The sequence below is a fragment of the Oncorhynchus kisutch genome, linkage group LG20, assembly GCF_002021735.2.
Source record: "Oncorhynchus kisutch isolate 150728-3 linkage group LG20, Okis_V2, whole genome shotgun sequence".
Classification (NCBI taxonomy): Eukaryota; Metazoa; Chordata; class Actinopteri; order Salmoniformes; family Salmonidae; genus Oncorhynchus; species Oncorhynchus kisutch.
Window position 1 is genome coordinate 31,470,183 of NC_034193.2, and position 15,389 is coordinate 31,485,571.

General features: G+C 41.9%; 1 protein-coding gene across 1 annotated transcript in view; it reads right to left on the minus strand.

Annotated features, from left to right (window-relative positions):
• LOC109865854 (cadherin-23) overlaps nucleotides 1-15,389 on the minus strand; it is a 555,430-nt gene that overhangs the window by 487,180 nt on the left and 52,861 nt on the right. Inside the window, exons 3-4 of the mRNA XM_031799369.1 lie at nucleotides 14,047-14,144; nucleotides 11,932-12,006 (exon numbers count right to left, since the gene is read on the minus strand). Coding sequence (XP_031655229.1) covers nucleotides 11,932-12,006; nucleotides 14,047-14,131 — 160 coding nt within the window. The 5' untranslated portion in view covers nucleotides 14,132-14,144. The remainder of the gene's footprint in view (nucleotides 1-11,931; nucleotides 12,007-14,046; nucleotides 14,145-15,389) is intronic.

Below are 15,389 nucleotides of genomic sequence, written 5' to 3' on the forward strand. Positions count from 1 at the left end.
GGTGCGTTCTGAGCCCTCTCCTGTACTCCCTGTTCACCCACGACTGCGTGGCCACGCACGCCTCCAACTCAATCATCAAGTTTGTGGACGACACAACAGTGGTAGGCTTGATTACCAACAACGACAAGACGGCCTACAGGGAGGAGGTGAGGGCCTTCGGAGTGTGGTGTCAGGAAAATAACCTCACACTCAACGTCAACAAAACTAAGGAGATGATTGTGGACTTCAGGAAACAGCAGAGGGAACACCCCCCTATCCACATCGATGGAACAGTAGTGGAGAGGGTAGTAAGTTTTAAGTAACTCGGCATACACATCACAGACAAGCTGAATTGGTCCACTCACACAGACAGCATCGTGAAGAAGGCGCAGCAGCGCCTCTTCAACCTCAGGAGGCTGAAGAAATTCGGCTTGTCACCAAAAGCACTCACAAACTTCTACAGATGCACAATCGAGAACATCCTGGCGGGGCTGTATCACCGCCTGGTACGGCAACTGCTCCGCCCACAACCGTAAGGCTCTCCAGAGGGTAGTGAGGTCTGCACAACGCATCACCGGGGGCAAACTACCTCCCCTCCAGGACACCTACACCACCCGATCTTACAGGAAGGCCATAAAGATCATTAAGGACAACAACCACCCGAGCCACTGCCTGTTCACCCCGCTATCATCCAGAAGGCGAGGTCAGTACAGGTGCATCAAAGCTGGGACCGAGAGACTGAAAAACAGCTTCTATCTCAAGGCCATCAGACTGTTAAACAGCCACAACTAACATTGAGTGGCTGCTGCCAACACACCGACTCAACTCCAGCCACTTTAATAATGGGAATTGATGGGAAATGATGTAAAATATATCACTAGCCACTTTAAACAATGCTACCTAATATAATGTTTACTTACCCTACATTATTCATCTCATATGTATACGTATATACTGTACTCTATCATCTACTGCATCCTTATGTAATACATGTATCACTAGCCACTTTAACTATGCCACTTGTTTACATACTCATCTCATATGTATATACTGTACTCGATACCATCTACTGTATCTTGCCTATGCTGCTCTGTACCATCACTCATTCATATATCTTTATGTACATATTCTTTATCCCCTTACACTGTGTATAAGACTGTGTATACTTGTTGGTTATTACTGCATTGTCGGAACTAGAAGCACAAGCATTTCGCTACACTCGCATTAACATCTGCTAACCATGTGTATGTGACAAATAAAATTTGATTTGATTTTAAATTCCCCTTTCAGCAAGACAATAACCTAAAACACAAGCCCAAATATACACTGGAATTGTTTACCAAGGCGATATTGAATGTTCCTGAGTGGCCTAGTTACAGAATTGACTTAAATTGTCTTGAAAATCTATAGCAAGACTTGAAATGCGGTCTAGCAATGATCAACAACCAACTTGACAGAGCTTGAAGAATTTGTTGTAAGAATAATTGTATAATCCAGGTGCGAAAAGCTCTAAAATATCAGAAATATTCATATCTGTAATCGCTGCCAAAGGTGATGTATTGACTCAGGGGGTTGAATACATATTTAATCAAGATATATTAGTGTTTAATCTTTCATAATTTTTTACAAATGTTAGAATTTTTCTTCCACTTTAACATTAAAGAATTTAATGTAGGTCATTGACAAAAAATTTCAATTAAATCCATTTTAATCCCACTTTGTAACACAACAAAATGTGAAAAGTCCAGGGCTGGGACTACTTTTGACCAGAGCCATTTGGGACGCAGACATCAACTCAAGATACCACTGAGTCCTTACTCACGTTTACAGTACAACACTTGACACAGTTAATCCATGTATACAGGTAAGAGTCATTTTCAGATATTATACTTCTTCAAATTTTGTCAGTCATTTTCATGTACGATATACCATTGTGTACCTCTGAATCTCTACTTTTATCCAATGGAAAAAAACTAATGTTGCTGCATAAAACCGAATCAAGCCCGTCGGTCATATATGTGACCGACTGCCTCGATTTGGTCTTATGAAGCAAAATTTGAAAATGTATTTTTTACATTGGATAAACGTAGAGACTCAGAGCTACAAAACTGTATATCATACACTACAGTTGAGGAACAATGGGAAACTAAATCTGCTTTGAAAGTTGATAATCTTGTAACGCCACTTTTGAGAAAATGGCCCTTGAATGTTTGGATAAACCTACTGGAGAGCTCTTCTTTGTCTACACCCATTCAGCATCGTTCACACCCTCTTAAGCCTTAGCCCCACCCATTTCTTTAAGGTTTCACATGTGGCCATGTGATAAACAGAGTGAGTAGTTTAGTAAACAACCAAATATTTCAAAACTAAAAGTGGTAAAATGTAGTAGCCTACAATAAGGAAAAACTCCAGGTAAAAATACACTTTATCTAGTTCTAGTCATCTTGTTCTTCACATTTGAGTAGCTGGTAAACACACACTATATAAAATAAAATCTAAGTTTACTTGTCACATGCACAGGAAACAGGGTTCAAAGGTACAGTGAAATGGTTACTTGCATAGTAGCAATATCAAAAACAGAATGTGCCCAGATAAATATTTTATAATCTATCGATGAAGCGTACATGACAAACTTGGCTAAATTGATGGGTCATGTGAAGAAAATGCTATAAAAAAAAACAGCCACATCTAGCTAAGTGGATAGGTTACTATTGTCGAGACATGTACACATGTTCATTAAATACAATAGATGGCCTTAATCACATAGCTGTAGTATGAATCTGCAGGTTCCTTGCAAAAGTATTAATCTCCCTTGGTGTTGTTCCTATATTGTTGCATTACACCCTGTAATTTAAATTGATTTCATGTAATGCACATACACAAAATAGTCCAAATTGGTGAAGTGAAATGAAAATAAAATGTTTTTTTAAAAACAAGGAAAAGTGGTGCGTGCATATTTATTCACCCCTTTGCTATGAAGCCCATAAATAAGATATGGTGCAACCAATTACCTTCAGAAGTCACATAATTAGTTAAATAAAGTCCACCTGTGTGCAATCTAAGTGTCACATGATCTCAGTATATATACACCTGTTCTGAAAGGACCCAGAGTCTGCAACAACACTAAGCAAGGGGCACCACCAAGCAAGTGGCACCAATACACCAAGGAGCTCTCCAAACTGCTCAGGGACAAAGTTGTGGAGAACTACAGATCAGGGTTGGGTTAAAAAAAAAAACTGAAACTTTGAACATCCCACCGAGCACCATTAAATCCATTATTAAAAATGGAAAGAATATGGCACCGCAACAAACCTGTCAAGAGAGGGCCGCCCACCAAAACTCATGGACCAGGCAAGGAGGGCATTAATCAGAGAGGCAACAAAGAGATCAAAGATAAGCCTGAAGGAGCTGCAAAGCTCCACAGCGGAGATTGTATATGTCCATAGAACCATTTTAACCATTTTATAACCATTTTAACCCGTACACTCCACAGAGAGTGGCAAGAAAAAAAGTCATTGCTTAAAGAAAAAAATAAGCTAACACTTGGTGTTTGCCAAAAGGCATGTGGGAGACTCCCCAAACATTTGGAAGAAGGTACTCTGGTCAGATGAGACTAAAATTGAGCTTTTTGGCCATCAAGGAAAAGGCTATGTCTGGGGCAAACCCAACACTTCACATCACATCACCCTGAGAACCCCATCCCAACAGTGAAGCATGGTGGTGGAAGCATCATGCTGTGGGGATGTTTTTCATCGGCAGCAACTGGAAAACTGGTCAGAATTGAAGGAATGATGCATGGCTCTAAATACAGGGGAATTATTGAAGGAAACCTGTTTCAGTCTTCCAGAGATTTGAGACTGGGACGGAGGTTCACCTTCCAGCAGGACACTGACCCTAAACATACTGCTAAAGCAACACTTGAGTGATATAAGAGGAAACATTTAAATGTCTTGGAATGGCCTCGTCAAAGCCCAGACCTCAATCCAATTGAGAATCTGTGGTTTTACTTAAAGATTGCTATACACCAGCGGAACCCATCCAACTTGAAGGAGCTGGAGCAGTTTTTCCTTGAAGAATGGGCAAAAATCCCAGTGGCTAGATGTGCCACACTGATAGAGACATACCCCAAGAGACTTGCAGCTGTAATTGCTGCAAAAGGTGGCTCTACAAAGTATTGACTTTGGGGGGGGGGGGGGGTGAATTAACGCACGGTCAAATTCAGTTTTTTGTTATATTTCTTGTTCGTTTCACAAGAAAAAATATTTTGTATCTTCAAAGTGGTAGGCATGTTGTGTAAATCAAATGATATAAACCCCCCCAAAAAATATATTTTAATTCCAGGTTGTAAGGCAACAAAATAGGAAATATGCCAAGAGTGTGAATACTTTCGCAAGCTATTGTGGCTGAAGAGCTAACCAACTACGTTTCAATGTTAGCTAGCTAACATTAGGCTTTAACATTTCTGGCGCAAGCGTTCTGCTAGAGACCCACCTCGACAGCATCCGGTGAAATTGCAGAGCGCCAAATTCAAAATACAGAAATAGTCATAATAAACATTCATAAAAAATACAATCGCTGTACATCAGATTAAAGATCAACTTCTTGTTAATCCAGCCGCTTTGTCAGATTTCAAAAAGGCTTTACGGCGAAAGCATACCATGTGATTATCTGAGGACAGCGCCCTGCTAACAAAAGCATACAAACATTTTACAACCAAAATAATTTACCTTTGAAGATCTTCATATGGTTGCAGTCCCAAGAGTCTCAGCTACACAATAAATGTTTGTTTTGTTCTATAAAGTCCCTGTTTATATCCCAAAAACTCAGTTTTGTTGGCGTGTGTTGTTCAGTTATACACTGGCTCAAAGGAGGCCAAAAGATGCAGATGAATACATCCTAAGAGTACCGGTAAAGTTCATTGAAACATGTCAAACGATGTTTATAATTAATCCTCAGGTTGTCAATTATCTAAATATTCGGACAACCTGACAATAGCGTATTGAATAGAAAGGAAAAACAACGAAGACCGCGCACTCGTTCATGCGCAAAACCAGCAGAAAACAAGCTTGAAACAATGTCTAAAGACTGTTGACATCTAGTGGAAGCCATAGGAACTGCAATATGGGTCCTAACCCATTAGATGGAATGAGTTGCTGTGCGTTTTGTTGCCAACTTGTTTTGCTACCTGACAACTTTACGGTTTTCACTTTTTAATTACCGTTCATATATTTATTAATTTTTTTCCTCAACTTTTTCACTCCGGACGCTTTATCTGGACACGATTCGTCAGGACCTCCAACAGCCGAAGCTAAGTAGTAACATTAACATGATGCCTTCTAATTGCAGCCGCTGTACTCGCCTTACGGCGAGGATAGCTGTGCTGCAAGCCCAGCTTCAGACGCAATCGTTAGGCAAGGGTAATTTCAGTGTAGGAAAGGATGAAACAGCGTCTGTGGCACCAGTAAGTACAGATAGTAGTGTAAATCCCCTGGCACAGTCCCCGCAGCCGGACAACGGTTGTCCGGCTGTAGGAATGCTCAACCGGTGTCGCTCATTCAGCCGACAAACTTTCAACCGGTTTTCCCCATTAAGCAGCGGGTCGGAGTCAGAGGCCGATTCTTCTCTGGTCTCTACTCCTCCCGTTACGGGGTCTGAGACGCCGAAGCTTCCCACCATTAGCTCTGACAAATTGAAAACTCTAGTCATTGGCGACTCCATTACCCGCAGTATTAGACTTAAAGCGAATCATCCAGCGATCATACACTGTTTACCCGGGGGCAGGGCTACCGACGTTAAGGCTAATCTGAAGATGGTGCTGGCTAAAGCTAAAACTGGCGAGTGTAGAGAGTATAGAGATATTGTTATCCACGTCGGCACCAACGATGTTAGGATGAAACAGTCAGAAATCACCAAGCGCAACATAGCTTCTGCGTGCATATCAGCTAGAAAGATGTGTCGGCATCGAGTAATTGTCTCTGGCCCCCTCCCAGTTAGGGGGAGTGATGAGCTCTACAGCAGAGTCTCACAACTCAATCGCTGGTTGAAAACTGTTTTCTGCCCCTCCCAAAAGTTAGAATTTGTAGATAATTGGCCCTCTTTCTGGGACTCACCCACAAACAGGACCAAGCCTGACCTGCTGAGGAGTGACGGACTCCATCCTAGCTGGAGGGGTGCTCTCATCTTATCTACCAACATAGACAGGGCTCTAACTCCTCTAGCTCCACAATGAAATAGGGTGCAGGCCAGGCAGCAGGCTGTTAGCCAGCCTGCCAGCATAGTGGAGTCTGCCATTAGCACAGTCAGTGTAGTCAGCTCAGCTATCACCATTGAGACCGTGTCTGTGCCTCGACCTAGGTTGGGCAAAACTAAACATGGCGGTGTTCGCCTTAGCAATCTCACTAGGATAAAGACCACCTCCATTCCTGTCATTACTGAAAGAGATCATGATACCTCACATCTCAAAATAGGGCTACTTAATGTTAGATCCCTTACTTCAAAGGCAATTATAGTCAATTAACTAATCACTGATCATAATCTTGATGTGATTGGTCTGACTGAAACATGGCTTAAGCCTGATGGATTTACTGTTTTAAATGAGGCCTCACCTCCTGGCTACACTAGTGACCATATCCCCCGTGCATCCCGCAAAGGCGGAGGTGTTGCTAACATTTACGATAGCAAATTTCAATTTACAAAATAAAAATGACATTTTCGTCTTTTGAGCTTCTAGTCATGAAATCTATGCAGCCTACTCAATCACTTTTTATAGCTACTGTTTACAGGCCTCCTGGGCCATATACAGCGTTTCTCACTGAGTTCCCTGAATTCCTATCGGACCTTGTAGTCATAGCAGATAATATTCTAATCTTGGGTGACTTTAATATTCACATGGAAAAGTCCACAGACCCACTCCAAAAGGCTTTCGGAGCCATCATCGACTCAGTGGTTTTTGTCCAACATGTCTCTGGACCCACTCACTGTCACAGTCATACGCTGGACCTAGTTTTGTCCCATGGAATAAATGTGGTGGATCTTAATGTTTTTCCTCATAATCCTGGACTATCGGACCACCATTTTATTACGTTTGCAATTGCAACAAATAATCTGCTTAGACCCCAACCAAGGAACATCAAAAGTCGTGCTATAAATTCACAGACAACACAAAGATTCCTTGATGCCCTTCCAGACTCCCTCTGCCTACCCAAGGACGCCAGAGGACAAAAATCAGTTAACCACCTAACTGAGGATCTCAATTTAACCTTGCGCAATACACTAGATGCAGTTGCACCCCTAAAAACAAAAACAAATTCTCATAAGAAACTAGCTCCCTGGTACACAGAAAATACCCGAGCTCTGAAGCAAGCTTCCAGAAAATTGGAACGGAAATGGCGCCACACCAAACTGGAAGTCTTCCGACTAGCTTGGAAGGACGGTACCCTGCAGTACCGTAGAGCCCTTACTGCTGCTCGATCATCCTATTTTTCTAACTTAATTGAGGAAAATAAGAACAATCCGAAATTCCTTTTTAATACTGTCGCAAAGCTAACTAAAAAGCAGCATTCCCCAAGAGAGGATGACTTTCACTTTAGCAGTGATAAATTCATGAACTTCTTTGAGGAAAAGATTATGATTATTAGAAAGCAAATTACGGACTCTTCTTTAAACCTGCGTATTCCTCCAAACCTCAGTTGTCCTGAGTCTGCACAACTCTGCCAGGACCTAGGATCAAGAGAGACGCTCAAGTGTTTTAGTACTATATCTCTTGACACAATGATGAAAATAATCATGGCCTCTAAACCTTCAAGCTGCATACTGGACCCTATTCCAACTAAACTACTGAAAGAGCTGCTTCCTGTGCTTGGCCCTCCTATGTTGAACATAATAAACGGCTCTCTATCCACTGGATGTGTACCAAACTCACTAAAAGTGGCAGTAATAAAGCCTCTCTTGAAAAAGCCAAACCTTGACCCAGAAAATATAAAAAACTATCGGCCTATATCGAATCTTCCATTCCTCTCAAAAATTTTAGAGAAGGCTGTTGCGCAGCAACTCACTGCCTTCCTGAAGACAAACAATGTATACGAAATGCTTCAGTCTGGTTTTAGACCCCATCATAGCACTGAGACGGCACTTGTGAAGGTGGTAAATGACATTTTAATGGCATCGGACCGAGGCTCTGCATCTGTCCTCGTGCTCCTAGACCTTAGTGCTGCTTTTGATACCATCGATCACCACATTCTTTTGGAGAGATTGGAAACCCAAATTGGTCTACACGGACATGTTCTGGCCTGGTTTAGATCTTATCTGTCGGAAAGATATCAGTTTGTCTCTGTGAATGGTTTGTCCTCTGACAAATCAACTGTAAATTTCGGTGTTCCTCAAGGTTCCGTTTTAGGACCACTATTGTTTTCACTATATATTTTACCTCTTGGATGTTATTCGAAAACATAATGTAAACTTTCACTGCTATGCGGATGACACACAGCTGTACATTTCAATGAAACATGGTGAAGCCCCAAAATTGCCCTCGCTAGAAGCATGTGTTTCAGACATAAGGAAGTGGATGGCTGCAAACTTTCTACTATTAAACTCAGACAAAACAGAGATGCTTGTTCTAGGTCCCAAGAAACAAAGAGATCTTCTGTTGAATCTGACAATTCATCTTAATGGTTGTACAGTCGTCTCAAATAAAACTGTGAAGGACCTCGGCGTTACTCTGGACCCTGATCTCTCTTTTGAAGAACATATCAAGACCATTTCGAGGACAGCTTTTTTCCATCTACGTAACATTGCAAAAATCAAACCTTCTGTCCAAAAGTGATGCAGAAAAATTAATCCATGCTTTTGTCACTTCTAGGTTAGACTACTGCAATGCTCTATTTTCCGGCTACCCGGATAAAGCACTAAATAAACTTCAGTTAGTGCTAAATACGGCTGCTAGAATCCTGACTAGAACCAAAAAATTTGATCATATTACTCCTGTGCTAGCCTCTCTACACTGGCTTCCTGTCAAAGCAAGGGCTGATTTTCAAGGTTTTACTGCTAACCTACAAAGCATTACATGGGCTTGCTCCTACCTATCTCTCTGATTTGGTCCTGCCATACATACCTACACGTACGCTACGGTCACAAGACGCAGGCCTCCTAATTGTCCCTAGAATTTCTAAGCAAACAGCTGGAGGCAGGTCTTTCTCCTATAGAGCTCCATTTTTATGGAACGGTCATGTCAGAGACGCAAACTCGGTCTCAACCTTTAAGTCTTTACTGAAGACTCATCTCTTCAGTGGGTCATATGATTGAGTGTAGTCTGGCCCAGGAGTGGGAAGGTGAACGGAAAGGCTCTGGAGCAACGAACCGCCCTTGCTGTCTCTGCCTGGCCGGTTCCCCTCTTTCCACTGGGATTCTCTGCCTCTAACCCTATTACAGGGGCTGAGTCACTGGCTTGCTGGGGCTCTCTCATGCCGTCCCTGGAGGGGGTGCGTCACCTGAGTGGGTTGATTCACTGTTGTGGTCATCCTGTCTGGGTTGGCGCCCCCCCCTTGGGTTGTGCCGTGGGCTATACTCAGCCTTGTCTCAGGATGGTAAGTTGGTGGTTGAAGATATCCCTCTAGTGGTGTGGGGGCTGTGCTTTGGCAAAGTGGGTGGGGTTATATCCTTCCTGTTTGGCCCTGTCCGGGGGTGTCCTCGGATGGGGCCACAGTGTCTCCTGACCCCTCCTGTCTCAGCCTCCAGTATTTATGCTGCAGTAGTTTATGTGTCGGGGGCTGGGGTCAGTTTGTTATATCTGGAGTACTTCTCCTGTCCTATTCGGTGTCCTGTGTGAATCTAAGTGTGCGTTCTCTAATTCTCTCCTTCTCTCTTTCTTTCTCTCTCTCGGAGGACCTGAGCCCTAGGACCATGCCCCAGGACTACCTGACATGATGACTCCTTGCTGTCCCCAGTCCACCTGGCCATGCTGCTGTTCCAGTTTCAACTGACCTGAGACCTAGGACCATGCCCCAGGACTACCTGACATGATGACTCCTTGCTGTCCCCAGTCCACCTGGCCATGCTGCTGCTCCAGTTTCAACTTCCACCTGACTGTGCTGCTGCTCCAGTTTCAACTGTTCTGCCTTATTATTATTCGACCATGCTGGTCATTTATGAACATTTGAACATCTTGGCCATGTTCTGTTATAATCTCCACCCGGCACAGCCAGAAGAGGACTGGCCACCCCACATAGCCTGGTTCCTCTCTAGGTTTCTTCCTAGGTATTGGCCTTTCTAGGGAGTTTTTCCTAGCCACCGTGCTTCTACACCTGCATTGCTTGCTGTTTGGGGTTTTAGGCTGGGTTTCTGTACAGCACTTTGAGATATCAGCTGATGTACGAAGGGCTATATAAATACATTTGATTTGATTAGATACTCTATAGGCATCCAATTGAAATACCCACATAAAAAAAATCCCACTTCCCGGGTTGGATTTTCCTCAGGTTTTCACATGCCATATCAGTTCTATTATACTCACCAGACATTATTTTAACAGTTCTGGAAACTGTGTTTCTATCCAAATCTACCAATTGCATGATAGCTTCTGGGCCTGAGTAACAGGTAGTTTACATTGGGCACGTTCTCATCCAGACGTCAAAATACTGCCCCCAAGCCATTATTTTTAACAAGTTTTAACTAGCAATGCAAATATTTTCTGATTCGAATACTATTATCACACAGATCATAAATGTAATGTTTGCTAGCGAGGCAGCAATCTAACGGTCACTAGCTAGCTAACAGTACGCTTTAACTTGCAATGAAAATTACTTTGACAAAATTAGGAATGTATGATATCTGAAAATATAGCTAGACTTTTACCCATATACATGAATGTCCCATCTGGCCAACATCCAGTGAGGTTGTAGAGCGCCAAATTCAATTACAGAAATGCTAATTATAAAAATTCATAAAACAAAACATATTTTACATAGGTTTAAAGATTAACTTCTTGTTAAACCAACCACAGTGTCATATTTATAAAATGCTTTTCGGCGAAAGCATACCTAGCCCAGAACATACATAGCCCAGTTGACAAAGTATTACAAAGAGTAACCAGCCAAGCAGAAGCGTTACAAAACTCAGAAGTAGAGAGAAAATTATTCCCTTATCTTTGATGATCTTCATATGGTGGCAATCAGAAGACATTCATTTACTCAATAAATGTTCCTTTTGTTCGATGAAGTCTCTTTATATCCAAAAACCTCAGTTTTGTTAGCACGTTTTCTTCAGTAATCCACAGGCTCAAACTCAGTCAAAACAATCAGACAAAAAAATCAAAATTGTATCCGTAAAGTTCATCTCAAACTATGTTTATATTCCATTCTCAGGTTGTTTTTTAGCCTCAATGATCTATAATATTTCAACCGGACAATAACGTTGTCAATATAAAAGGTAAACAAGAAATGCACATGCACCTGAAAAAGCTCTGCGACACGTTAGGGTCCACTCGTTCAGACTGTCTTACTCCCTCATTTATAAGAATACAAGCCTGAAACGATATCTAAAGACGGTTGACATCTAGTGGAAGGCATAGGAACTGCAAATGGAGTCCTAAGTCAATGGATACTGTAATGGCATTGAATAAACTACAAAACCAACCAAAAAAAGTACTTCCTGAATGGATTTTCGCAGGTTTTCGCCTGCTAAATCAGTTCTGTTATACTCACAGACACTATTTTAACAGTTTTGGAAATGTTAGTGTTTTCTATCCAAATCTACCAGTTATATGCATATCATATCTTCTGGGCCCGAGTAGCAGGCCGTTTAATTTGGGCATGCTTTTCATCCAAAATTCTGAATGCTGCCCCCTAACCTAGAGAGGTTAATGTTCTATATTGCTCTGGTCCTCCATATCTCTGTAAATGAAAACTGGACCGTCTGCTGACACACAAATCAAATATGGTCACACACACTAAGACTCACCGACTGGTGTGTTCTCGTAGATGAGAAGATAGGAGTGGAAAAAGTAGTTCTGGAAGCGTGGAGGCTGGTTGGAGGCTGTGGAAGAGGAGAGAAAGAGAGAAGAGTGGGATTAGGTTAGGCACTATAGGGTCTTGTGATATCCCTATACAGATGTGAGAAATGTGAAATAATAAATGTTTAAGTACCTGGAGGCATAGGCATACACTGCAGGAATACGGATGTGTGTGTGTGCGTGCGTGCTTGCGTACATCTATGATTTTAACAAAGCAAATTTGAGAACAAGGCTACCTAAATTCTGTCAACATGTCGATCGCGGCACTCATGTGGACAATACACTGGGTGCTACTTTAACTTCCGCGATGCATACAATGCCCTCCCCCACCTTCCCTTCGGCATATCAGACCACTACTCCATTTTGCTCCTACCGTCCTATAGGCAGAAACTCAAACAGGATGTACCTGCGACTAGAACCATTCAACGCTGGTCTGACCAATCGGAATCCACGCTTCAAGATTATTTTGATCACGTGGACTGGGAAATGTTCCAGGCAGCTTCAGAGAATAACATCGATGTATACGCTGACTCTGTGAATGAGTTTATTAGGAAGTGCAGAAACCATGAATAGATGGCGGCTTTCGTGCAAAACTGAAAGCGTGAACCACCGCATTTACACAACATCGACGGGAAAGTAGTGGAGAAGGTGGAAAGTTTTAAGTTCCTCGCCATGCACATCACAGACAAACGTAAATGGGCCACCCACACTGTGGTGAAAAAGGTGCAACAGCTCCTCTTCAACCTCAGGATGCTGAATACATTTGTTTTGTCACCTAAAAACCTGACAAACTTTTACAGATGCACAATATCACCGTCTGGTACGGCAACTGCACCACCCTCAACCGCAAGGCTCTCCAGAGGGTGGTGTGGTCTGCACAACACATCACTGGGGGGGAAACTACCTGTCTTCCAGGACACCTACAACTAGTGATGTCACAGGAAGGACAAAAAGTGCCTGTTCACCCTGCTGCCATCCAGAAGGCGAGGTCAGTACAGGTGCATCAAAGCTGGGACCGAGAGACTGAAAAACAGCTTCTATCTAAAGGCTATCAGACTGTTAAATAGCAATCACTAACTCAGAGAGGCTGCTGACGAGATACAGACTCAAATCATTGACACTTTAATAAATGGATCACTAGTCACGTTAAATGACGACACTTGAACAATGATTAAATATCCTACATTACTCATCTCATGTATATACTGTATCTTATACCATCTATTACATCTGCCTATGCTGCTCGGCCATCATCCATATACAGTGGGGCAAAAAAGTATTTAGTCAGCCACCAATTGTGCAAGTTCTCCCACTTACAAAGATGAGAGAGGTCTGTACTTTTCATCATAGGTACACTTCAACTACGACAGACAAAATGAGAAAAAGAAATCCAGAAAATCACATTCTGGATTTTTTATGAATTTATTTGCAAATGATGGTGGAAAATAAGTATTTGGTCAATAACAAAAGTTTATCTCAATACTTTGTTATATACCATTTGTTGGCAATGACAGAGGTCAAATGTTTTCTGTAAGTCACAAGGTTTTCACACACTGTTGCTGGTATTTTGGCCCATTCCTCCATGCAGATCTCCTCTAGAGCAGTGATGTTTTGGGGCTGTTGCTGGGCAACATGATGTTGTGGATTTATATTTTTGCCTGAAGATCTTTTCCTTTTTTCTTTATTAAATCACAGTCTCTAGTACTGCTGTGTCTGCCTCATCTTCTGGGTTCTGCCGACTATTAGTGGCTCAGTTTACTAAGTGACTGTTTCTCACACCGGATACCTGAGTTCGGGTCCTGACAGTTCAGGCAGACAAATTGTTCAAGATGGATCACCAGGTATAGATGAAGAAAGCTAGACTAAAGAGACAAGAAGTGATAAGAGGGATTGGCGATTGATAGATATGTAAAACAAAACAAAAATAATTATAAGTGAGAAAAATTTGGGTTCAGAGAAGAGTTTAAGTATAAAAGAAGAGGAGAGGGAGTGGAATGTGATTTCATGGAAGGATATGAGAGAGGGATAACATGGAGAGTAAGTAGTAAGTAGTGGGGACTCACCTTCGCAAAAGGAGTTTAGGGTGAAGAAGGATAGGAGAAGCTTGGCCACCGTCATCCTGCCACCGAAACCCATACTCCACAACATTGCCTGCTCCACACTGCAACATACACACACATAGGACACATTCAGTGTGTGTGTGTGTGTGTTTTAAGAAAATGCAACTTTTCTAGAGTGAAAATGTACATTTTTGACTGTAAGTACTGTTCTCTGAAGGAGGGAAATGAGGTACAACACAGCTATGGGGAATTTGCACGCAAGGGCCCTCTACTGAAGAACATTAGAATCACGCCTGACACGGCCAATGAACACCAAGCCACGCCTTCCGAAGGTGATAAACCCGAGGTATGGATTAATTCATTCAATTCAGTACTGCTCTTGTTCAAGCCTCTTAATATAGGAAAGACGAGCCAACTGAAGAGTCCAACAGAATATTTATTATTGCTCCCATCTGTCACATGCACCTATGTTAGCTTTTTCAAAAGCTCTAAAACTGGCAAATATTATGTTCAAAGTAGTCCAACCTACAGAATAAACCAACAGACCACTCCAATAACATTTTCAGTAACGGTTACAGAATATTTTTTTAGTTTCTATGGGTGTGATATGTTGTTTATCTACCTGAATGCACGGACTGTAAATCACTCTGGATTAGAACGAATCATAGATGTCTAGGCTGTTTCACAAGTTTGAACATCACAGTACAGTAAGGCATAGTTTAGTACAGTAGAGTACGATATGGTATGTTACGGTACAGGAGAGTAGAGTTTATTTAATAGAATAGACTACAGTACACTAGAGTATAGTATAGTTTAATTCCGGACATCTGTGGACGTTGGAATATATCATTATCCAACACATCCATGATTTTTATCGAGAAGTCAAATGAATCTATCAGGTAACTCCATCAGTCCAAAACCCTCACTCAGACTAAAAACGAGTTTGAACTAGGCTTGGTTATACTAGATTTCATGACAACTTTAGCTTTCCTTTCTTGCAGTCAGTTTCAAACAGAACATCCACTTCCACAATTGCTCCGACCTAGATCTAAGAAAGACAATGATGCTTGCGATCTGATGGCTACGAACCCTTGTCAATCGTTACTGCTAAACAACACATCTAGACCGTGGCGGTTTTAGCATATAAATCTTGGTAAGCACTTTGAATTCAGAACATGGGCGTTCTTACAGTATTCTCCCTGTACACCAAGTTAGAACCGTAGGATAAATAACAGGGGAATATAAGCAGACAATGAAAGCTTTTACAATATTTGATGATGACATTTCCCTTAATTTGTGACTAGGGGGCAGTATTTTCATTTTTGGAAAAATAATGTTCCCATAGT